General features: G+C 51.8%; 9 protein-coding genes across 9 annotated transcripts; 6 read left to right on the plus strand and 3 right to left on the minus strand.

Annotated features, from left to right (window-relative positions):
- The first annotated feature begins 95 nt into the window (after window positions 1-95).
- Window positions 96-2950, plus strand: PV05_08285 (uncharacterized protein). The gene has a single exon (XM_013457789.1). It carries the CDS (start codon window positions 256-258, stop codon window positions 2638-2640), a length of 2385 nt encoding a protein of 794 aa, XP_013313243.1. The 5' UTR covers window positions 96-255; the 3' UTR covers window positions 2641-2950.
- Window positions 2947-6076, plus strand: PV05_08286 (uncharacterized protein). The gene has a single exon (XM_013457790.1). It carries the CDS (start codon window positions 3059-3061, stop codon window positions 5429-5431), a length of 2373 nt encoding a protein of 790 aa, XP_013313244.1. The 5' UTR covers window positions 2947-3058; the 3' UTR covers window positions 5432-6076.
- A 1462-nt stretch (window positions 6077-7538) lies between these two features.
- Window positions 7539-9456, minus strand: PV05_08287 (uncharacterized protein). The gene is made up of 3 exons (XM_013457791.1): window positions 8945-9456; window positions 8860-8891; window positions 7539-8784 (listed from the first exon to the last, which is right to left on the minus strand). The coding sequence occupies exons 1-3, from the start codon at window positions 9049-9051 to the stop codon at window positions 7958-7960; spliced, it is 966 nt and encodes a 321-aa protein (XP_013313245.1). The 5' UTR covers window positions 9052-9456; the 3' UTR covers window positions 7539-7957.
- A 3280-nt stretch (window positions 9457-12736) lies between these two features.
- On the plus strand, window positions 12737-13914 carry PV05_08288 (uncharacterized protein). The gene has a single exon (XM_013457792.1). The coding sequence runs from the start codon at window positions 12855-12857 to the stop codon at window positions 13212-13214; it is 360 nt and encodes a 119-aa protein (XP_013313246.1). The 5' UTR covers window positions 12737-12854; the 3' UTR covers window positions 13215-13914.
- A 339-nt stretch (window positions 13915-14253) lies between these two features.
- PV05_08289 (uncharacterized protein) lies at window positions 14254-15605 on the minus strand (the record flags this gene model as incomplete). Its single annotated transcript, XM_013457793.1, has 2 exons — window positions 14254-14804; window positions 14883-15605. The coding sequence occupies 2 exons, from the start codon at window positions 15603-15605 to the stop codon at window positions 14448-14450; spliced, it is 1080 nt and encodes a 359-aa protein (XP_013313247.1). The 3' UTR covers window positions 14254-14447.
- Window positions 15606-15693: 88 nt separating this feature from the next.
- On the plus strand, window positions 15694-16868 carry PV05_08290 (vacuolar transporter chaperone 1). Its single transcript, XM_013457794.1, has one exon. It carries the CDS (start codon window positions 16273-16275, stop codon window positions 16642-16644), a length of 372 nt encoding a protein of 123 aa, XP_013313248.1. The 5' UTR covers window positions 15694-16272; the 3' UTR covers window positions 16645-16868.
- Window positions 16662-18683, minus strand: PV05_08291 (uncharacterized protein; the record flags this gene model as incomplete). Its single annotated transcript, XM_013457795.1, has 4 exons — window positions 16662-17810; window positions 17858-18353; window positions 18407-18428; window positions 18488-18683. The coding sequence occupies 4 exons, from the start codon at window positions 18681-18683 to the stop codon at window positions 17178-17180; spliced, it is 1347 nt and encodes a 448-aa protein (XP_013313249.1). The 3' UTR covers window positions 16662-17177.
- A 738-nt stretch (window positions 18684-19421) lies between these two features.
- PV05_08292 (uncharacterized protein) lies at window positions 19422-21229 on the plus strand (the record flags this gene model as incomplete). The annotated part of the gene is made up of 1 exon (XM_013457796.1): window positions 19422-21229. Exon 1 carries the CDS (start codon window positions 19514-19516, stop codon window positions 21227-21229), a length of 1716 nt encoding a protein of 571 aa, XP_013313250.1. The 5' UTR covers window positions 19422-19513.
- A 399-nt stretch (window positions 21230-21628) lies between these two features.
- PV05_08293 (uncharacterized protein) lies at window positions 21629-23264 on the plus strand. The gene is made up of 4 exons (XM_013457797.1): window positions 21629-21791; window positions 21845-21884; window positions 22089-22686; window positions 22737-23264. Exons 1-4 carry the CDS (start codon window positions 21752-21754, stop codon window positions 22743-22745), a joined length of 687 nt encoding a protein of 228 aa, XP_013313251.1. The 5' UTR covers window positions 21629-21751; the 3' UTR covers window positions 22746-23264.
- The last annotated feature ends 262 nt before the right edge of the window (window positions 23265-23526 follow it).

Below are 23526 nucleotides of genomic sequence, written 5' to 3' on the forward strand. Positions count from 1 at the left end.
AGGGGCCAAAAGAATTGGAGTGCGATGCGGAGAGGAACGAAAAGATATCCCGCCGCCTTTACGTTCTCTGATTCTTCGCGGTGCCTTTCTTAGACATCTCCCTTCCTCTGCAATTCACTACTGGCGGTGCCGCCATCTTCTTTCATTACCTCGACGCGTGTTACGGAACCTGCATGTTGTCAGCCGAGTCCACGGCAGACTGAAATTCCACTCAATCCTCGCCGTAAATACACGCTGTCAGGGAACGAAAGCAAGATGGCCTCAACAAGCGACATCCGCGACATAATGAACTTGGGCCAGGCAGGCCCACGCCAACCTGCGCCCAAGAAGAAGAAAGCCATCGAGCCTCAAGCGCGTGTCACCGGGTTCAAACGCGAAGTCCAGGCGCTCATGGGCGATTCTGTTCCCCCTATTGCAATCGTCGAACAGCGATCCTACAAGTCCAGACCCTCGATATCGCAGAAGTTATTCAAGCCCAGACATTGGGAGGAACGACCATTCCAGCATGGTGCAAGAACGGATGGATTGGTGCTGCGACATTGGAAGCGCTCGATCCCGGGTTCGCAGGCTCGACCGCCGGCTGTTACTGGTGTTGAAGGATCTACAGATGTAGAGATGACTGATGACTCGAAGGCTGCTCCAGCCGTGCAAGAACTGCGTTTTGAAGAAGAGTTCCCATCGCACAAATGGAATGTCAAGGTGCAAATACCGTCGTACACGGATGAGCAGTATGAGAATTTGTTGAAATCCGACGACTGGACGAAACAAGAGACGGATTATCTCATGGAGCTCTGTCGGGACTACGATCTGAGATGGGTAATCATTGCCGACAGGTACGATGCAAAAGAGATCGCGGTCTCGAATGGGTCTCAACAGAACGGCGAGGCGGCTGGCACAGAGGTCGCTGCGAAATATCCAGATCGTACCATGGAAGCGCTCAAGCAGCGATATTACACTATTACTGCCCAAATGCTTGAAACGCAAATTCCCGCAAGCAATATGACGCAAGCAGAGTTCCAGCTATGGGAGAAAATGCGCAACTTCGATGCGAAGACAGAGACCATGCGCAAGGCTATGGCAGAGAAATTGTTTGAACGCACGAAAGACGAAGCCGACGAGGAAAGAATCCTGCTTGAGGAGCTCTATCGTATCACCAAGAATGAAGATGACTTCATGAAGTTGCGGGCCGATCTGTATGCACGACTCGAACCCGTCGCACCCATTAGGCGGACTGAGAGAGGCGAGGAGCAGTCAACAGCGTTGTATCAGACTTCTGCGGGATTGTCCATTCTTCTACAGAACATGCTCGCCAAGGAGAAGAGACTCAAGCCGCCTCGTCCTATACCCGAGGGAGCTCATACCGGTCATTCAATGGCCACGCCCACTGATGCTCGGAAGGCCAGTCATGCCCAATACAATCGGCGTGATACTATGGACAGTCAAGCAGAAGACTCTGGTCACCAGAAGAAGGGCTCGATGTCGCAGCCGGTTGTTCGAGTGTTGACACCCCAGGAAGAAGCGCGCTTCGGTGTATCTCATCCTCAAGAGCGACTCACCAGTGGTGTACAGTTCCGGCATGAGAAGATTAATCGTCTTACCATGGCAAAAAGTCAGACGCAGACTACGAAGATTCAAGCTGCCTTGACTGAGTTGGGCATTCCGCAACGCTTGCTCATGCCGACGGAGAGGGTATGTCGCGAGTTTGAGAGGTTGGTCAAAGAGATCAATATCCTGCTTGATGCAAGAAAGGTCAATGAGAAGATTGCGACGGAAATCAAGATCCTCGAAGAGCAGAGACGCATCAGATTAGGCCTCCCCAAAGAAGAAGAACAACCCGGCCAACAGAACGGGGATGTTATGGAGGTGGATTCGTCCCAGATCATTGACAGCAAGCTTGACATGGTGCCAGACAGTTCAATGGCCGTGACAGAGGAGGATAAAGAGAATGACGCCGCAGCTGAAGTCGACGACAGCCAAGAGAAGCAACAAGACGGCGAAGGTGGGCGCGACGAGAGTACTATGGCCCTGGACATGCAGGATGAGGATGCAGATGCTGATGAGGATGAAGAGGATGCTGTGGGGGCATCTAGTCCCAAGCAAGAAGATGCTGACGAAGATGAGGATGCGGAAGAGGACGAGGATGATTATCAGGGCGGGGAGATTGATCAGTCTGTTGCCGACCTGGATCAGGACCAAGAGGATGAAGATGCTCAAGAGGAGGAAGAGGAGGAGGAGGATGATGATGATGACCGGCCTCAGCTTGGTGTAGATAATGACGAAGAGGACGAAGACGAGGCAGAAGTCGCTGCTACGCCAGACTTGGATAGTGATGCGGAGAATGAGGACCAGGATGAAGATGAGGAAGGCGAGGCTGAGGCTGAGGCTGAGGAGGAGTCAGAAGAGGATGAAGAGGATCAAGATGAAGATCAAGATGAGAAAGCCGACGGTGAAGATGACAACCACGCTCTGAACCCGGCGCCTGAAGATTCGGACAATGCTGAAGAGGACGGCGCTGCGCATGAAGATGCGGTGCCTCTGTCAGCGGTTACGCGTGCGCACAAGAGGTCTGCCAGTGTGATGTCGGAGGCGAGTCGTGCGGGTAGTAACCGCAGTGGTATGGGGAGGAAGAAGAGGAGATAAATAGGGTCGAGTGTATGGATCTATGTCGGTATGGCCCATATCGTCTGCTCTCAGAGCTTCATCAAATGTTTATGGACTGCTGGCGCTCTCCTTGGAAATGGCATTGAGGCTGAGAGCTCGTTTGGACCACAGTACCAGATGCACGGAGCGCAAGGCTGACGAGGCTGACGAGGCTGTGGGTGGCATACCTGGATCGGATTGGATTGGATACGGCACACTTCGCTGACCATTCCTCTTCTGGCATCAAACATGAGATCATACGAGGATTTCTCTCGAGGCTTCGAGAATAGCCATTGCACGCGACTACTAGTACCTCTTAATTCCTTGTTCATTTTGTGATCATGTTGCACTCTCTACTCGATCATCGATAACACTTGTCGAACGTGTCCATCATAGGCACTTCTAATCATTCCTCACAATGAACGTAGCGAAGTCCTCGCTCGTGCGGCGAGCCGCTGCAACCCGCACATTTTCCACGCCTGCATCTCGTCGGATACCTCCCTTACTAGCCTCGGACATTAGGTCCTCTTTACTCTCGCGATCAGTCATACCATCAATTACGCATCCTTTGGCCTCTTCCGTCAGAACATACGCCAATGGCAGACCGCATCCCCCGGGCGGCACACATAGGATGAACATGGGAGGGGAACCAGAAAAGTCTGCCTTAGAGGAATACGGTGTCGATCTGACAGCTCGTGCCAAAGATGGGAAGCTTGATCCGGTCATTGGAAGAGATGGAGAGATCCACCGAACAATCCAGATCCTGTCTCGGCGGACGAAGAACAATCCCGTCTTGATTGGTGCCGCAGGCACAGGTAAAACTGCCATCCTCGAAGGTCTTGCACAACGGATAGTGAGAGGGGATGTGCCTGAAAGCATCAAGAACAAGAGAGTCATCTCGCTAGACTTGGGACAGTTGATTGCTGGTGCCAAATTCAGAGGTGATTTCGAGGAAAGGCTAAAGCGAGTCTTGAAAGAGGTGGAAGAGGCACACGGCGGTGTCATTCTCTTTGTCGACGAATTGCACACTCTCCTCGGTCTGGGAAAGGCAGAAGGCTCCATCGATGCAAGTAATCTTCTGAAGCCAGCGCTTTCCCGTGGCGAACTGCAATGTTGTGGCGCCACGACTTTGAACGAGTATCGCCAAATCGAAAAGGATGTTGCTCTAGCCCGACGCTTCCAGCCTATCGTGGTCGGCGAACCATCTGTCCAGGATACCATCTCCATCTTAAGAGGCATCAAAGACAGATATGAGGTTCACCACGGTGTCCGCATTACCGACGGCGCTCTTGTAGCTGCCGCGACGTACAGCAACCGCTACATCACCGACCGATTTCTGCCAGACAAGGCTATCGACCTAGTTGATGAGGCTGCATCTGCTTTGAGATTGCAGCAAGAATCCAAGCCTGACTCTATCCAGAAACTCGACCGCGAGATCATGACCATCCAAATCGAGCTCGAATCATTACGAAAGGAGACTGACGTCGCTTCGAAGGAGCGTCGGCAAAAATTGGAGGAGACGCTGGTGGAAAAGAGAAAGGAAGTCTATCGCCTGACTGAGATTTGGGATCGCGAGAAAGCTGAGATCGAGACCATCAAGAAGACGAAAGAAGAGCTCGAGAAGGCTCGGCATGATCTGGAGCAGGCAAGACGTGAAGGTAACTTCGGACGCGCAGGAGAACTCCAGTACGCCACTATTCCCAAACTCGAGGCTCAACTACCCAGGGAAGGCGAGGAAGTTCATACGACCACCAAAGATGGCGAAACTCTCATTCACGACTCTGTGACCGCCGATGATATCGCAAACGTGGTCAGCCGGACAACAGGTATCCCAGTCACCAAACTTATGGCTGGCGAAGTTGAAAAGCTCGTAAAGATGGAGGACAAGTTGAGAGAGCATGTTAGAGGACAAGATGAGGCTCTCGCCGCCGTGGCCAATGCTGTCCGTATGCAGCGGGCCGGCTTGAACGATGAGAACCGACCTCTGGCCAGTTTCATGTTCCTCGGACCAACCGGTGTAGGCAAGACGGAACTCTGCAAACAAATCGCCAACTTCCTTTTCAGCACGGAGACCGCAGTCGTCCGATTCGACATGTCTGAATTCCAGGAGAAGCATACCGTATCTCGACTCATCGGTGCGACCGCAGGGTACATTGGCTACGAGGACGCAGGACAACTGACCGAGGCTGTACGACGGAAACCGTACGCCGTCCTGCTCTTTGACGAATTCGAGAAAGCACATCGCGACATTTCGAGCTTGTTGCTGCAAGTCCTCGACGAAGGCTTTTTGACAGACAGCCAGGGCCACAAAGTCGATTTCCGCAACACCCTGATCGTCTTGACTAGCAATCTGGGCGCCGAGATATTGATGGGGTCCGGTGCCAACGTCGAGAACGTCACGCCAGAGCAGAAGAAAGGTGTCATGGAAGTCGTCCAGGCAAGCTATCCGCCCGAGTTCTTGAACCGAATCGACGAGTTCATCATCTTCAACAAGCTTTCCAAGTCTGCGCTTCGGGACATTGTCGACATCCGTATCAAAGAGCTCCAAGCCAGACTTGATGACCGCAGAATGAAGCTGGACATCTCGGACAATGTCAAAGACTGGCTCTGCGAAAAGGGGTACGATCCGAGATACGGTGCCAGACCACTGAACCGCCTGATTCAGCATGAGATTGGCCGCAAACTGGCGGATAGGATCATCCGCGGCGAGCTGAAAACCGGTGACCTTGCAAAAGTCGTCATCTCGAAAGATGGAGACGCACTTGACCTGGAGCCTGTGAAGACTGCTTGAGCACAAAACTTGGATTTCAAGCATTCCAATTGTTCCTATCGCCTCGCATGTCCGACAGACACTAGTTAAGTCCTCAAACACGAACCCAAGAACTCGCGCCTCCCGTCCCAAGGTCAGATTAGCCGCTTTCATGCCGCTCTAGCGATGTCAGCAACCTTCATGGCCGTGTTTGATATCAACGAAGCCACTTATTAACACGGTCTGTCACCTCCGAACGATCTGTTCGCTCTCCTCGCGTCGACTTGTCTTGCGCCGCGAACCAGCGACCAATTCGACTGCGATTACTGGAAAAGAATCGACGAATTCAAGACTTTGTACTTACTTGGTTCAAAGACTCTGAACATCTTTGCGACGATCAATATGATATATGACAGAAACTCATGTCAGTAAAGGAAAAGGAACATTGCATAGGGTTTGGCGTTGCAGGTGGACTTTTCTTGGGCGTTGATCACTTTATTGTTGCAGCGATACCCTCTCAGCTCTTACCTTCTCCACTGTACAGTTACTTTTTTTGGACAGTTGACCATGTATATACTTCTAGCTCTCATGCGGGAAAATGTACAAAAATTTGCACTGAACATATATTTACTTACATACTGTGTACACTCTACTTCTACATACTGTATCCAAAGTCCTTCTCTCGCGCTCCGGACCATCTCAACGCTCCCGGTGTCTTTCCAAACCGTATGGATAGCCCGTCGCCTGGTCTTCCTTTTGCCTACGATGGACTTGTCAAGGTGTATCAGAATGGTCCAAGTATCAAATTCTGAGGGTGCTTTTTCTCAGGCTCACTCGTCAGAAACCTTACTTACATAGACAATGGCAGCCAACATTCACAAGTCTTTAGGGAGTTTGAACGGCTGCTGAGTACCTCCTAGTACTCAATACGTCTGATCCAGTCTTTCCTGCCAACCATCAATAAAGTGTTGGCAAAGTAATGACCTCCTCCCGTCTCGCTTTGCTCAAACGTGGTCGTCGATGTCAATCTGTCGACGAGCGACGACCCTGGTGACTTGTCAGTGCCAAGTTGTAGATCTTTTATTGAAAATTCACTATGTCCTCGCGTGTTGTGGTCAGGCTTTTTCAGGTGACATGCCACTTATGAGAACGAGTGGCGGCTCTCAGGCATGTTCATCCTGTTACAAGGTTTGTACTCGTCAATCGGTACAACATCCTCTCATAGCTGCCTCAACGGCTCGTCCTGGATCTGGAGGAGGGGACGTCCAAAAACAACCTGATCGACCATTCGCTTTGGACTGTAGCTAGTACGGCGTTTTGGACAAGCTTGAAGAGATTCTCTGCTTCGTCGGCATAGGCTGGCACTGTTTGCTCGGTCAAGCCAAAAGGTCGTCATGAGGGAAGAAACTAGTAACCTATCGACCTGATTCTGGACAAATCAGAGGGGTACACTCGCTCGTTAGTTATGAGGTGGGTTGGTTGCCTGGGACGATTGTGATGTCGACAAGCATGTGCTCTCGAGGAGGTCTTCAGAGTCGACGAATGACCTTCCATGCCTGGCCATCGAGACAGATGTGACCCGGGTCCTTGAGCCGGCCTATTTGAAGGCAAGATCGGATGCAAAGGATGCAGATACTGCGAGGAGTTGCTCTCCGACCTCGATGCAGCGGGCTTGCTCAGGAAGGAGCCAAGGATAGCCCCTGTGGAATAATACCGAGTTTCTAGCAAGAGGTCCGAGAGTAGATGGGGGAGTTAGATTCTTTCTGGCGTGCTGCAGCTGACTCCGAAGCTCTCTGCGAGCCATCGTCGATCAGGCATTGTGGGAAGGAAGAAGTTGGAATGGTGGTTATGTACGTAATACTCGCTGACCCTACGCACATTTGTCTGCAAGCTGCAAAAACTGCGCCCTCTTCTAAGTGGAACATAAATATGTCTTTCCAGACGCACTTGCGCAATGCCTGATGGTATGGAGGTCTTTTGTGAGGAGAATGCTTGCATTCTCCTGTCTCAAACGTGCAACAATGCTTGTTGTTGCGCTGCACAACGCGCCAATGTACAATGCCACGCACGAAATCAAAATTGGGTATCCTTCGCGAAAACGCAATAAAGCTTTTCCTCCACGATATACTCGACGCTGTGGACCAGATGGCTGTCGTCTTCGACCTCTCTTTGGGCCAATGACTCGTCCCCCAGCGTAACAGAGCAAGGAAGTGAAAACAAAAAGCAAGAGGCGGAATCATAGTACATGATCATAACGTAGACATTAACCCACAACAATGGACAGATGGTGGTGAAGGAAATCAGTAGTTCCGAGGAGACGACCCGCGCCTTCTCTATTCCTGTTGTTAGATTGAACCTCGTCCTTCCACGACGCTGTCGGGGACATCGCCACTTCGACACGTCGCTGGGATAGACGTGGGTCCGTAATCGTTCATCCAACTGACTTATTCCTGGCATAAATATTCCCTCGAGTGTCGTCTTTCGAGAAAGCTTCTGGTCTGATGGCCTCCTCAAGGATCGACAAGGCCTTTCTTGTTGGAAAATAGGCATGAGTTCCTCCATATCTCGTCAATCATAAACTGGCAAGGGCAAAAGTGGTGCTCCTCTCTGTCGTCGCCAGAAGTTTGCACGTTGGACCCATTCGGGACCAAGAACGAAGCTTCCCCATCGTTCAAAGACGGCGGGAGAAAATTCCCAGGAGAAGTCGTTCAACCAGTCTTCACCCCATACGATCATTTGTCCAGTGTCTTCAATATCGCATGCGATGGTACATGCTTCGGTGAGAAAAGAATTGGAGTTTGCCGGACCAACCGTGATTAATTGGTTTCTGAGGGCGGGTGAAGGTATCATGTCTATATATGCGTGATGAGGGGTGGAAAGTTGTAACGGTGTAGGTTTCAAGGATGGTGGTAAGGTTGGCTCGAGGGCTGCTAGAGTAGCCAAGTGTGTCTGCGGGTTTGAGATGACCGGTATTTCCAGAACGGGAGCAAACATCTGGTGCAGCGACTGTCGGATTTCGCTGATATTGAAAGGGACGACCACAACTAGATTGCTTGGGTCTGTGCTTGCGCTTGACAGGGGAGTTGAGGTCGGCGGAGGAAGTCCTGACGGGCCCGCAACGGGTATATAAGAGGAATTGGCTGTTACCGGACCGAGATAGCCAGTAGGAGGTGCTCCGTAGTTTATGTATCCTGAGGGCGATGCTCTGAGTTCGACAGGAGTGATCGACGGTCCCGGAGAGTTGGCCTGTGAGCCATAAGTCGCCTTCAGAGCTTCGTTCTCTTGTGCAAGTAGCTGGTTTTCCTGACGGAGCCGCTCGACCTCTTCCACTTGGAAACTATTCAATTCACGTTGTGCCGCTTCGAGCTTGCTCAAGTGTTCCTTGCGCCGTTGCCCTAGCCCGCATTAGTGCCCGATAGAAGGCGAACTCGCGAAAAGGGGGCAATGGACAAGCCGTAGCGGCTACCTACGAAAGACTCGCTGGGCATTGCGGTTATATTCCCTGAGGCCTGGTCAGAGGTGGTCCATGGAGGGAAGGAGAAAAGAACTACTGACCTCTTCTTTGCTACCTTGCTTGCTTCACTGCCAGACTCTGACATTGCGGTAATGAAATGGACTTTACTGCTGGTTTGATGAAGGGTCTCCGTGGCGACCGACATCATTCAAGTACGTCGGATGGCTGAGGCATTGACGTGACTGTCAGACCCGGCAGTACGTAAGGGCCGACGCGCAGACGGATGATCCGCAGAAGGAACAAGTTGACAGCCAGGGAGTGAATCTCCAGTGACAGCGCTAGGATCCAAAGCTGAAGGTCCCAAGAGGGTTCTCAATGGTATGCCGGATATGGGAAGAGCAATGTGTTCAGAATCATCAGGAGACGAGTCGAGCTGGATCACAGGGTGTATTCGGGTCTGATTGGACAGCCGCGAGGCTCTTGGTATAATAGCGCAACGGCTGATGTGCGTGTGGTCAAGTTTGATTGAGCTTCGGTAACGAGTCAAAGACTGTGTCTGAGACCTGAGAATTAAATCCAGGTCATGACCATGCTTGGGAGCAGGATACTGCCCTATATTTGTGGGGAGGCGGCGCCTTTGATGGGTGTGCAGGACTGGCAGCCCGGATGCACCTTGGGGAAGCAGAGTATTCCCAATCAGAGATGCGTTCCACCTTCTGAGGTCGTTATTCTCCGAATGCCGCAATAGAGGGCTGCCAGCCACAACCTTTTAGTGGCCTGGTAGTTCGACGGAGTGGATGGGCCCAGAGGAGACCCAGTTTGCCTCAGGCACGGTAGGCCTGCAGCAGGACTCCGAGGATGGAAGATGGCGCACCTTCACTGCTGGATTGAGACTCGGTAAGACGTTCCTGGTTCGCTTTGGAAATGAGCATGGCCAAATGTCAGTGGAAAAGCAGGCATTGGCACAGACACCAGGGCCCAGGTGAGCAAGGATTTACCCTCGCAGCGAATCTCTGGGCCGAAGCCGAAGTAAGTTGGCGAACAAATTGTCAGATGTAGATCGCCGCAATCCGCAGGCCGGGACCGCCGTTCGCCAGGGTGCGACAAGCCTTGAACTGTCAAAGATGGGCAAGTTTTGTCTAGGTGCCCTCGCAGATGGAGACTTCGGAGCTAAAGGATCTCAGATTTGGCATAACAGGGGCACCGGGAACGGCCTAGCTGGAATAGATGGTGTGCGCCAATGCTGAATCCATCAACATCAGTCGCCAGTTTAAAATTCCATGGGGTCAAGCTAAACGTAGCCCTGGCTTGCCGAGTGGTCCACAGGTTGCTACTCACTTTCAGCCGCGGAAGGCTCCATGAACTCAAATTGTGAAGACCATCGTGCTTGTAGTAAACAGTAGTGTGTGAATAACGCCTGTGTACGAATCTGGCGGGGCTCTGCCCACATGATCCAACCTGAGAGCCTTTGAGAGGGGAGGAGATCTGGATCCGGCTGAAATCGTTCAGCTTGAGTCGTCACCAAGCTAATGATGAAGACACAGCGATGACCGAAACCAAGCGAAACAGGGCGACAGAGCCACGGTGAACAGAAAGAAGCATGTCCAATTACTGAAGATGGACGGCCTCGAGTTGACGGTACGCAAGCAAGTGTCGAATCTTGAATCAGCGTCATGTTTTTGCCATTGGCGGAAGTGAGGCTGTCTAGCCTGACCAACTATCACTTGTTGCTCTGGGCATCAGGTTGAAAGCGAATACTGGTCTGAAACACAAAATCATTGTATCGTTTCGGTTGTGGCCTTTCTGAGGCATCAGATTCGATAGTTTCAGGTAGGCAGGGGTCTGGGGATGATTCAGGTCCAGTCGAAGCATTTGGCTGTGATGAGTGATTCAATAGATCGGTGACAACCCTTGCAGAGCTGGACGATCGCATCTGGCGGACGGAAGGAATAGCCTGTGGACTCGGGACGAGGTAGACCAGTCGCTTAGAAGGGGACGGCTGTGATGATGGCATCTCCAAGCCCGGCTGTCGGCCGGATCTCTCGACATGAGCAGACAGGGGCCATCAACACCAGTGAGATGACTGCGATGGGCTTCAGATGGGCCTGCAGGATAGTTAGCACGAACTGCAAGATCCAGAGGTGTTGCACAAAGCGGGAAGCTCCAACACGACACGACAGGCAAAGCGAGCTGTGCAAGGGCGAAAATAGATTTCCGCTGACAGGGCAGTGAACACAATAGGTACTAGGTAGTCGGCGAGCCCCAATTGGTGGGCTGGTCATGGTGGTGTGGTGGGTTCCAGGTTGGATGGGCTGGTGTTAAGAGGAGGAGACACTGGAACAGGTTGGGTGCAGCACAGCACAGGCGCAGGCGCAGGCATGATGGGCCCCTGACGTAAGGCCGAAAAGGGACTAGGGTCAAGAGAGGAGAGCGAGGGGGCTCGGCAAAGTTCTTCTATCCCAGGCAATTGCACGCGCGACGTGCATTGGCCTGAGGACACAGCGACAGTAGTGGACAAAAACACGATTCTCAAGAATGGTGTACCACGGAAAAAGCCAGGCGAGCGACCCCTGTGGTATGACTCGTCGAGAGAAAGAGAGCCACACACAACGATGGCACGCACGAGCAGGCGACCTGCGCTGCCACTGCCAGTGCTGCAACCACCACTAACTTAGGCTCTCCAGGCACAGATCCAATCGCTCCTTTTCCATACTGCGCACGCTGACGTGTACCTAGTATCTTGCAGCTCACGGCGTCGTCCGGTCCGCAGCAGACATGACATATGCTGCTGAAAAGCTGCAAGCCACTGGTGCAGCGCCCACAGTCACTGCTGACTGAGCCAATCAATGGCCCAATCCGCTCTTCCAGGCGAACGTCTGCTTGCTTGGCTGTCTTTGTTATTGATGATCCAAGAGCTGGTGCCACCACCGGACCAAAAGACCCCATCCGTGCTCGCTGCCGCGTTGTGCGCGTCCCAACTCGGCGTGTCTTTCTTTATCGACATCCCTGGTCCCCTTCTGCTAGCTCGGCTCCACCCGAACTTCATGCCAGCTGCCCGATGTCATCGAATGTCCGCTTGTCAAGCTAATTATGACTGCAAAAGAATGTGGATTGTCCAGTATTTGCTCATTGAGGGCGGATCGAAGAGGGCGAAACCAATTGGATTCCGAGAACGCATCGGATCTTGGGCTGGAGGCCAAACTCTTCCACAACATCTTGAGTGATCTTGCCGTCGGAGCGTCCTGAAGGCTCTTTGCAAAATTTCCTCCAGCTCCGATTGTCGATCGGCTCTCCTGTCAACCTTCGATTGACACGGTGCATTGCGTGGAGATGCGAATTATTGCGTCGGATGCCTCACTGACACTTCTGAGTGGACATATCGTCACTCACATAAAGCCCCTCAATATGACCTGCATCTGCCCGATCCAGTCGGGGTCAAGTGCTCTTGAGATCGTCGACTGCACAAGAGCTCTATCTAGCGTGATCACAACAAGATGGGCGCGCATTGTCACTTTTCTGGGTAAGTATACGAAAGTCCGAATCCAGAAGTGGTATGGCCTCTTCATCGGGATGGACTTTTCTCATGCGCGTACTGGTACCTCGATCTGCTCGCCGATCATGTCAGCAGACTCCACTTACCTCGTGCCGGCAATCCATCGAACCGCGGCCTTCGCTGTTAGGCAATCGATGATCTCTTCCGCTTCAGCATATTTTGAGCCTAGAGAAAACGGAACTCTTGATGCCCGAGTGCAACATCATATGATTATCACTCGCTGCGAGGAATTCTAGAATGCTCTGTTTCCAGAGAAGCTCCGCCACAAGCCAGAATAATCAACTACAATTTGAGGAAGTACCTACTCCTGACCAGTCAGCCGGCTCAAGGATCCAGGTCTATTACTTCTTTCGACTAAGTGTGGTCGATCTTTATTCCCAAATTCACAGAGCTGACCCTTCGCTTGGACGTTCTGACGTTCAGGACAGCTTCGCTACGAGTATGCCCGGCCCATATCCATGTCAGATCTACAACACAATGTGCACATATCCTTGAACATTGTGGATATCACACAAGGTACAACACAAGGGTGCCCCAGGGACTTCCGGTCCAGGACGCAAGAGATCTTGATCTCTGTGGGACAACATCATAAACGTTCTGATCGACCTTCAGCATCGGTGCTGTGTCCCTGCGGAAGCTGGCATCAACAAGACCAAATTCTGAAATTTACTCTCGCCACGTTATTGCACTCCGCTCAGCCTAAGATGCTTGTGATCGCGCCCAATTGGTCCATCCTGGCTGCAACCACGTTTCCGCGCACGAGCTTTCGACCTTTGTACGTCAACGTGGCCGTTGATCGCGGTGGTTGGCCTCCATGACTGGCTCTCGATTTTTCAATCTCAAAATCGAAGGAGTCGAGATTAGGCACTTCAACAACCTGATCTCAGCCTCAGACATTTCCAGCCAACATCTCATTCATGGACGGAACAGTTTTTCCATGCTGGACCAATGAGCTTCTATATGTGGCATTGAACTTCTGGGTGCTTGTCAAGGTTCATCTGTTCAACTTTCCTACTATTCATGTGGAAGTGGGGACCAGTACGTGCGTAGGGAAAGAGTGAGAAACGCGCAAACGGTGACTTTTCTCAGTGCAGAGGACTTGTGCATAGGATGGTGATGCCTACAGCTGATTCCGGCACTCTGCATCGTGCCAGAGATCAATCGTCGAGCGCCTCGACATTCGATCGGGTGAGTCGCCACCTTCAAGAACAGGATAGAGCGTCTGCACACGGAAAACATGTGCTGGACCTTCCCTAGAATCTGCCAGATTCGCTGCCGTCGGCTAATACCTACGAGCTCGTAGTATCTGCCTACCTAGGTAGCTACTCGTCTCCACCAATATCCACAATGAGACTGCGAAAGGAATTGTTGCTGATCACCTAGTCTCCGGATCTGGCTTTCTCACCGCAAAAATGTCTATCCTAAAGCACGGTCTGACTATCACTGTGTCGACAGTGAACCGCTGCGTGCTACTGCTACTTGTCTCTGAAACTGATACTCCTATGCGGTACAAGTCCCACATAGGCCACGTCCACCTCATAGGAATCCATTCTTGATCCCACATGCAATCTACATGTGCGTGTACACATTTCGATCTACGAGGACTCAACCGTCGATCTCTCCTCGCTTGAGGCTGCCGCAGCTTCTTTGCCTCATGTCTTGCATCCACCTAAACCTCAGGTATCCTCCTTTGGCAACCGTCCCTGTTACGTCACTCTGCTTCGCAGCGGCATTGACGGTCTCAGCCGGCTTCAAGTCTGACGCTCCAGTTGCGTGACAGAAAGATATAGACATTGCCGGAGGGACGTGCGAAAGTACTTGGTCTTTAGATTGAAATGTTGGCAAATTGGAGCAGAGCAAGGCAAAGCAAAGTTGTCTTTGACTGACTTTCAGTGGCTACTTATTCGGGTTTATGCTGACCTCTCTTCTCACACCAACTAACCTAGACAAGCGACAAAAGTATGCCTATTTATTTGATGCGTTCTTCACCGTTCTTCTTCCTTTTTAATTGGGAGAAATCCCTGGCCATCGTCAAGGACTTCAATCGGTACCTAACCGACCCAAATCCAGATGATTCCTACCACCACATCGAGCCCTTTACTCTCCGCCCCGGGATACTTGTAGCTCCACATCCCGTCCTTTTCGTTATTCCAGTACGCCCCGCTGGCGGCGTGCATGCCTCGACGGCCGCCGGTCTTCCCTTCTGATGACGACGAGCTAGATGCGTGCTGAATGATCGTGCTGTTGACGATGTATTTAAACTGTGGTTGGGCCGGCGTGGAGCCTGACGTCGATTTGGCGGTCTCTTCGACCAGTGCTCCAAGGATGCTGTTGATAATTGTCGTGTTCCAAGACTCGGTGTCTGCATGCGAGTAGGCAGTGACGTTTTCGAGGGCCGCTGAACAGGCCTGCATCCATCGTCAGTCAGTACGACACCCACAACTGGCCAGAGGGGAAGGTGGAAGGAGCAAGGGACCACAACTCACATTCTCGGTAATCTCTTTCAGACGAGTATAAGGGACAGGGGGAGCTGCTTGTTCGGAGGCCATGTCGACACAGATAATGCCGCCTGCTTCTTCTTTGCGGGTGTGATTTTCTTGTTGAGAAAGGATGTAGGCTTGGACGGGATCGACCGAGGCAGATATAGGTTTCTGCGACAAAGTAACGTCAAGACCTGGCTGGTCAGGGACAGGTTCCGCTGGTGCGGCAGGATAGATGGTAGTGACCGCAGATGCTGTAGAGGAGTTCACGGCCTGGTTGACCCGAGTCTCAACTTCTTGTACGTTTGCGTGGTTGCGGTCTGATACGAGATCGGGTTTCTGCTCTTCAAAGCCTAGATTGCTTCCACCAAAAAAGCTGTCTTTCTCGTGGGTCTCGTATGGTTCGCGAGCTTCCTTGTCCTGCTTTTGCTCTCGGCCTTGAACTTCCGCTTTCCACCTCTTAGCACGCAAACTGATTGTGGACGCTTTTCTCGCGAGTCTTCTCCGGAAATCTGTCAGAGGATGGTTTGCTTGGATCTGGTGTGGACAGTCACTGCTGCCGTACGCCGATGTGGTTCTGATCTGCCGAAGACGATCTTGAGGTTTTTGCAAACGACTTCTCGCTAGTTGCTTGGGGGGCACGTCGATTGTTGACGGTTGTGCATCTCGGTGCGGAGGAGCTGCGTTGAAGGTTGATTTGACCCTCCGTATTATGTGTAGGGTCGACATTTTCCTCTCTCAAGCGTAATTTCGAGCTGTCGTAGCACGTGCGCTTTTTTGGATACGCGAATGGTGCAGCTTGCCCCACCAATGCCCTCGTCGCTTCAACAAGCAAGCAACCGTTGCAAAGTTTTTTCCATTTTGTTAGGTCAGTGCTTTAAGAGTGTGTATATCTTCGAGTCCGTGAAAGGCGGAATTGCATTGTTTTCTGATCATTCGCACCAAATCTCCTGGCCATTGAAAGTTGCGCGGCAGAAAAGACAAGCAAACACGACGAAACGAGCCTATCTGCGGTTGCCCGAGTCGTTCTTCACTACCTGCGACCTACCGAGCGAGCACTTCACTGTCCAGTGACCTCACTTTGCACTGCCGAAGGGAGCCGGAATATTCCACAATTGGCCGAGTCTACACGAAGCAGTCGAGTGATATCCTGTACAGAAACCAAGGATCCGATCAGCGACCGTTATCTATACCCGGGTCTTCAGGAATAGAGCTTGTGTATACGTGACTAGAGCTTCAAGAGGTGGAATATCCGAAACCGCCTTCTCCATCTGCAAGAAGCCGTCTGTTATCAATCCGCCGAGACGATTCAATACAACCCAGTGGGCTTGCTCCATCCCGCAGCAATCGTATTCGTGCAACAACATCAACCTAACAAACAACACCAAGCACCACCATGTCCGAACAACCCCTTCTTCAAAGCGCCCCTGGCAAACGCATTGCCCTTCCTACGCGCGTCGAGCCAAAGGTCTTCTTCGCCAATGAGCGCACCTTCCTCTCATGGCTCAACTTCACCGTCATCCTGGGCGGTCTGGCCGTCGGCCTCCTCAACTTTGGCGACAAGGTCGGCCGCATATCTGCTGGGCTGTTCACACTTGTCGCCATGGCGGCCATGATATATGCGCTGTCCACCTTCCACTGGCGAGCAAAGAGTATCCGGATCCGAGGCCAAGGCGGTTTCGATGACAGAATCGGACCCACCGTGCTGGCGCTGGCCCTGTTGGCAGCGGTTGTGGTAAATTTCGTTCTTAGACTGGTCGAAGCATGAGCTGTTCATTCTCGGAAGGCTGGAGAGGAGCGGTACCACTTCGAATGGGAAAATTGAACTGGAGTTGTCGGAACAGCAGAAAGCTTGGTTGTGAGAGAAGAGCTGATATCAGCTCGTTAATGACAGAACTAGCCAATTTCGATTGTGCATCCGGGAAAGCACGGCTAGGTACATAGGAGGTACTCTTTAGGTATCATTCATAATAGCACATTGTAAAGCTGCTTCACATGTTCAGCCCATTCCAGCAATATCGACAAGCACCAATGCATTCCAGGTAACCTTCATGCCGAATCAGTAGTTGCACGGATGCAAAACCATATAAGCTAAATGGAGTCAAACAAAGCTTTGACTCCAGTTCATGACCAAAGCTCAATGCATAGAGACGCCCTGTCTCGAGCCGAAGATGGGAAAGTCCAACTGTGTTCAGAATGCACGTCGTGTTCAAGTCGTGTGGACCCTGCTTTTTCACTCTCCTTCGAACGCCATGCGCCCACGCTTTACAAAGAGATCAAATCTTCCAATGCCTCACCTTCCTATGGTGGGTTGGAGTAATCATTCAAAGCAACACAAACGGCGCCACGGTGATGACCGTTGTACTGACGTATGATGCTGGCGGTGCTAAGCTCCCAAAGACGAGCGTAGTGATCACTGCACACCGTGACAAGATAAGCAGAGTCGGCGCTAAAGGCGCAGTCCCAGACCCAGCGCTGATGGTTGTCAAGAACTGCATCACATGGAAGGGGGCGTCGAGTCGTGATCAAATCGGTCAGAGCGCGGAACGATGATGCCGACATTGACTGCGAAGCCGAAGCGAGACTGCCAGTCGAGCGGGATTGATAGTACGTTGACGCATCTCCAGGCACGACTGGATTGGCTGGTGACTGCGGACTGCCCGAGCTACCGTTGAGATTTGGCTGGCTTTGACTCGTGGTTGAATTGAGAGTATCTGGCTGACTTTCAGCCTGGGGAATCGCCTCGAGATGTTCTTCGTTCATGTCGATCCTCCAAACGCGGACGGTGTGATCGGCGCTGCATGTCGCTAGGAGCTTGATGTCCGGTGACAAGAGCAGGCGAGTGAGATAGTCTTTATGAGCTTTGAAGACACGGCATGGCAGGAGACTGGTTGAGTCGTGGTTCTGGTACATGCGCCAGATGTAGACATCACCCTGCGAAATTAGCCAGAGCATGATAGTAATGGGAGATGATTTCTAACCAGGTTATTCCCAGCTGCTAGAAGAGAGCCGTCGCTAGCAACGCTCACGCTCGCCATAGAGACATCTTCAACAGGAACGAGTTGATGGGTGCATTTGCTTTCGCCGAGATCCCAGATGCGGATGTTACCACCGCGGTCACAGCTGACCAACTCACCTTGATTCGGGTGGATGACTACATCGTTGACAGGATGAGTGTGTTGGTAGTTGCGCTGGATCTGACCTGATCTTGTGTCCCAAACTCTTACGGTGCAGTCTTCCGAACTTGTCACCATCCACTTGCCCTCACAGTGGAATGCAACACCAGTGATATTGTTTGTATGCCCTTCAAACTGCATAATAGGGTTCGGGTTGCTCGATTTGATGTCGTAGAGACGCACCATGTGTCGGCCAGCTGCCGCGAGGTACTTCTTGTCGGGAGTGATGCATAGTCGATTCACCTGGGATTCAGGATGTTGGATTGTTCGAGAACAAATTCCCGAGAGCGCCTCCCAAAACCTTTAGTTTGTCAGTCTCAAAGTATGTCGCTGGTGTAGGTGATTCTTGCTTACCGAACGGTATGGTCGTAGCCCGCTGAAACAACTGTTGTTAGCGAATTTCACAAACTGTAGAGCGGGATATGGGCAGCATACCTGTGCAGAGAATGACACTCATGTCTTCGAAAGGTCTCCTCTCATTCTCTGTCTCCTCTGGATCGGGTAGAAGTCTCTCAAGCTCTGCTGAGGAGCCTTCTGCAATGTGAAAGGGTGACGCAGATGAATGGGTGGTGGAGGATTGTGAGGAGGTGTTGGTGGTGTTGCTAATGTCGTCCGGCTGCTCTTCGGCCATTGGCGGAGATGGTGATCCGATAATCCAATAAACAATGCAGTCTCGATAAGACGCTTATCGGAAGAATATTATCTGTTTGGCTGTTCGTCAACGTCCATCCAAACAATCTCTGTTAATAGCTTGACAGTCGTGTTGTTTGCAGTGTAAAGGACATTGAAGCAGAACTAAAAACTTCACTACTTCACAAAAACTCACCACAATGGTAGGAGGACCAATGGTGGGCCCAGAATGGGACGATAGCCTTTTCGCTATTGTGAATACAGGCGAGCAGGATGCTCATTCAACAGAGGACTGTGTCGAATGGAGTGACATCGTGAGGACCATCGCTGAGGTCCTCACGATCCCATGGAAAACCTTTTGCAATGCGGGTAGCGGGCTGCCCTCACAATTGGTTTTACCTGCTCATTGGCCAGCCTGAGGCGTGAGTGAGTCAAGTCCTAAAAGCTGGATACACGAATAGCAGACGACGAGGCAGGATTCAGGGATCTGAACCAGCTGCTGCGACATTGTGTCTGCACACATCTCCCTATGTTGTGGGAAAGATTTTTCATTCCCTTCTCCCGCCGGATCTTGCACACAGCCGATCAAGACTTGCACTGCTACTCTCGATCTATTCCTTGACTTGAAGTTGTCTTGTCTACAATTGCACTCAACACCCCGACACTCACTCGGGCACCTTCGATATCGTAAGATATTGCATCTCTTCTTCTGCAGTCTCTCCCCACAAACGCCACGAAAGGTATTTTGAGCGTGCTCACACCTCCTCTGTGTTGCTACCTTCTGTGCACTTCTCGACCACCAACCAGTCTACCCAGCTCTACACTTTCACGATGGAGAACAACAAGAGAAGCATGCAGCCACGCCATCTTTTGCCTGCAACACCCCCCTTCTCACCAAACACCTTCCAACCCTCTCTTGGACCCGTCAACAACCAGTTCGTCAATGGCCAGTTCATGGGCACTATGAACGGGGGCAACCCTGGCACGAACAACTTCATGGCTCAGCCCATGCCGAGGACCAACGCCGTGCGGCCAATGCCAGCCAGTGTCGTCAACTATAGCTCGCAGTCCGGCACCATGCCCACACCAGCCAACCAGAACAGTACCATCTACACGTTCGCCAACGCCAATATGAACCATACCTATGGGGGCTATCGAAGCGCCAATGTCTACCAGCAGCTCACCAATCTTCAGCAGGAGAACGCTCACCTTCAAGAACGTCTTGAATTGGTGACCCAGGAGAACATGAATCTCAGAGCAAACCACCAAGGCCTCCTCCGCCGTGCCTCCGCAATAACAGCACACTATCGCATGCTGCGAGGTACTTTGGACTTCGAAATCCAACCAGATGGCCGCCTGCGTCCCCTCGTGCCAGGTACAATCCCACGACAAACCGCCGTCGTCGAGCCTGGTGTACCAGTCCCGGAAGCGCAAGCACAACACGAAGCCCGGGTAACGGCATGGGCTGGCAGTATCGTACCAAATGATCCCTACGTGTTACTACCAAACAACGGAAACACAGTTCGGCCACTAACGGCCCCGGTGCTTAGACGACCTGAGCATGTGGATCTTACGGATGACGACGACGGCTCGACTACAGCCCCAGGCTCAACAAACCTCCAACAGCATGAGGCCTATACAGTGGTTACCGCGGCTCAAGCTCCAACCCCAGCATACGCTCCACAACCTGCGGTCCCTGATGCTGCTTTTGCACCGCCCGTCCCATGCACCGTGGCTACTGCTCTTGCTCTGGGACATCCAATTGCACGAGCTACTTCAACCCCTGGGCCAGCCCAGCAGTCCAATCCTGGTCAACAAATTGCTGGTCAGCGTCGTCATCGGGAGTCAGAATCCGATTCTGCTTCAGTTCCGACTCCAGTGGCGCCTGTCCCCGTGGTCTCCGCCAACCCGGAGCCGTCCCCACCCGTGTCGAACGATGGCGACAGCATGGCACCATCAGCCAAACGGGCCAAGAAAACTAAGTTTTACCACTGGATGAACCCAACGGAGAACGAAGCGATAAACCAGCATCTGGGTTATATCAACCCGACTGAGGAGCAGCTACAGAGGCATGCGGAGCAAAAGCAGGCCGAAGCCAACAAGCTAATGGAGATAGAGAAAGCAAAGAATGAGGAGGAGGCGGCAAAAAAGAAGGAGGCAGAAGAGCTAAGGAAGAAAGAGACAGCGAGAAGGAGACAGGAAACAGCAAGAAAGAGGCGGGAGATGGTTGCGAGAAGAAAAGAAGAAGCAGCTAAGCGGAAGGAGCGAGAAGAGGAGACTCCGGAAGAAGCTGACGAGGATGATGCAATTTGGGCTGTAGCTTGGGGTGAAGCTTTTCAAAAGCTTGACGAAGAGAAACAGCTGAAGACGGCGGCTACCGTGGTAGAAGAGGACCAGGATGTAGAGGCGGATGATGACGAGGAAGAGGCTGGGGCGACTCGGGAGAATGTGCTTTTGAACGTCGGTGACGCGACGGTGAACACAAGAGACAAAGATGGCAAGGCGGACGAGGATGATTACGAATCGGACGACTCTCTGTTCAATTGAATGGGGTGGAATGGTTGAGGCATACTCAAACGGAGTACCACACGCCAAACGGATATGAGGATACGAATCACGAGCTCCAGATACCCTGTGCACGAAACAGCAGTAAATGAATGATATTGGATGGTGAACACGTGCGCGTGTGTCTAACTACCTTCATGAGATTCCTTCTCCTGGCACTCTTCTGAGCAATAGCGTGCAGTTCCTGCGAGCGCCGAGTCAAGTCAGCCATCTGCACTGTAAGGGCTTAGGACAATCGAAAGGCCCCTTGGAAAGGTTTCTCCAAGTGTTGGGTTGCCCGTCGTCAAACGCACCTAAAAGCAGCAAGAAAGCCTTGTAAAAGAGGCAAGTTCTGGGTACATCGCAGGCTTGGCGCAAGCCGAACTTGACTCCTAAAGTTTTTTGATTTCGGATTTCAGTTTGGACCGTTTGGAACTGCGCCTACTATTCTCCCTAGTATTTAATCGCTTGCAACCGGTCTGACATATTCGATCGATCAGAGCACATACTGAACAATCTTCTAAGATGGGCTTCACCGACTTTGTCTCCGACAGCGGTCTCACCCGTATGTTTTCCTCGCCCCAGATCCCCTCTAGAACCGCCGCTGATTGACTCTAGTGCTCAACAACTGGCTCAAAACTCGATCCTACATCACTGGGTATGTAGCTTTATACGTTGTTTTGCAATCCCCTTCCGTGTTTGAAAGATGAGAACAATTTGGTCCGTGTTGATGAGGCGGCTTAAGACACCGCAAAATGACTACTTCCAATCGCAAGCATTTGCACCTCTGAATTTTATTGTCAAGCAGTGTTCTGCCCAATACGATCATTGCGTACCATGGTCGCTAACATATGCTCTAAAGCTACACTCCATCTCAAGCCGACGTTGTCAGCTTCAAGTCCATCGACAAGGCTCCTCCGGTTGAACTGTACCCCCACGCCTACCGTTGGTACAACCACATCAAGTCCTACGAGGCCGACTTCTCTACCCTGCCTGGCGACCCATCCAAGCCGTTCAACACATATGGACCCGAGGAAGTTGCTGTGACGCACAACCCGAAGGATGCTCCAGCTGCCGAGGATGACGACGAAATGGATCTCTTCGGCTCAGACGAGGAAGAGGAAGACCCAGAAGTCGTTGCCGAGCGTGAGAAGAGACTCGCAGAGTACAAGAAGAAGAAGGAAGGCAAGACCAAGCCAGCCGCCAAATCTCTTGTCACGTTGGACGTCAAACCTTGGGATGACGAGACCGATATGAACGAGCTGGTTAAGAACGTGTTGGCCATTGAGAAGGATGGTTTGGTCTGGGGTGCTCACAAGCTGCAAGCTGTTGGTTTCGGTATCAAGAAGCTGCAAATCAACTTGGTCGTTGAGGACGAGAAGGTCTCTCTCGACGAGTTGCAGCAGCAGATCGAAGAGGACGAGGATCACGTACAGAGTACTGATGTAGTCGCCATGCAGGCAAGTATCCCCTTTTCCGAAAGATTGAGCCGAGTACTAACGATCTGCAGAAACTCTAAGGGGTCAAGGCACGATCTACGCATGTCTGTCAGTCATTGTGTCGAAATTCCGAATATCTGCTGTCGCCGCAGCCTCGCATTGGCGATCAGTTCATTGCCCTCCCTAATAGATGATGAGCATTATGACCATAAAAATGCCAAATGACGTTCAAACTCACGTCCTTGTTCAAGTCCTTTTGCTGTGTTGGCTACCACAGGATACTGTTGTTGTCCTGCTTTTTCTGTGACGTGAGATCTGCTGAAGACTTTCTCGGAAGATCCAAAAACCACACGTTATTATGAGCTGACTTCCTTTCAGCTCTTTCAGCTTCGCTGTCACTATTGATAGGAATAGTGGGTTTTGGAGGGCACACGTTGCAGCGAGTCGGAGGTTGGTCCTATGACAAAATTGTTGGAAGTGGCGTTCAGCGTCCGGGCAGAAGGAAATGACATTGCCTGGCCTCGAGCATATCTCATCTCATCAAAGGGCCCTCTTGACCTTTGAGGCGGTGTTGTCTTGGCTTGTGATCAGTAGACTCCCGATGTAGCATGAGGACGTACGCTCGAACGTCACATTCTCGAAGAATCGTCTAAGTAACTTATCTGGTCCGCCTAGCCCAGACAACGCCATTTCTTCTATCCAGAGATTCGGTGTAAATAACTTGGCCATACGCACAGGGAATGTTGTGGCCCCCGTCATGATGGAGTGAGGGATGGCATGTAAGAGGGGCGCCATTGGAAGTCGTACATTGCACCTCACGTGCGCCGGACATTCAACGTCAGCTCGATTTCCGTAGGTAGA

This window comes from Exophiala xenobiotica (genome assembly GCF_000835505.1).
Source record: "Exophiala xenobiotica strain CBS 118157 unplaced genomic scaffold supercont1.5, whole genome shotgun sequence".
In the NCBI taxonomy this organism is placed as follows: Eukaryota; Fungi; Ascomycota; class Eurotiomycetes; order Chaetothyriales; family Herpotrichiellaceae; genus Exophiala; species Exophiala xenobiotica.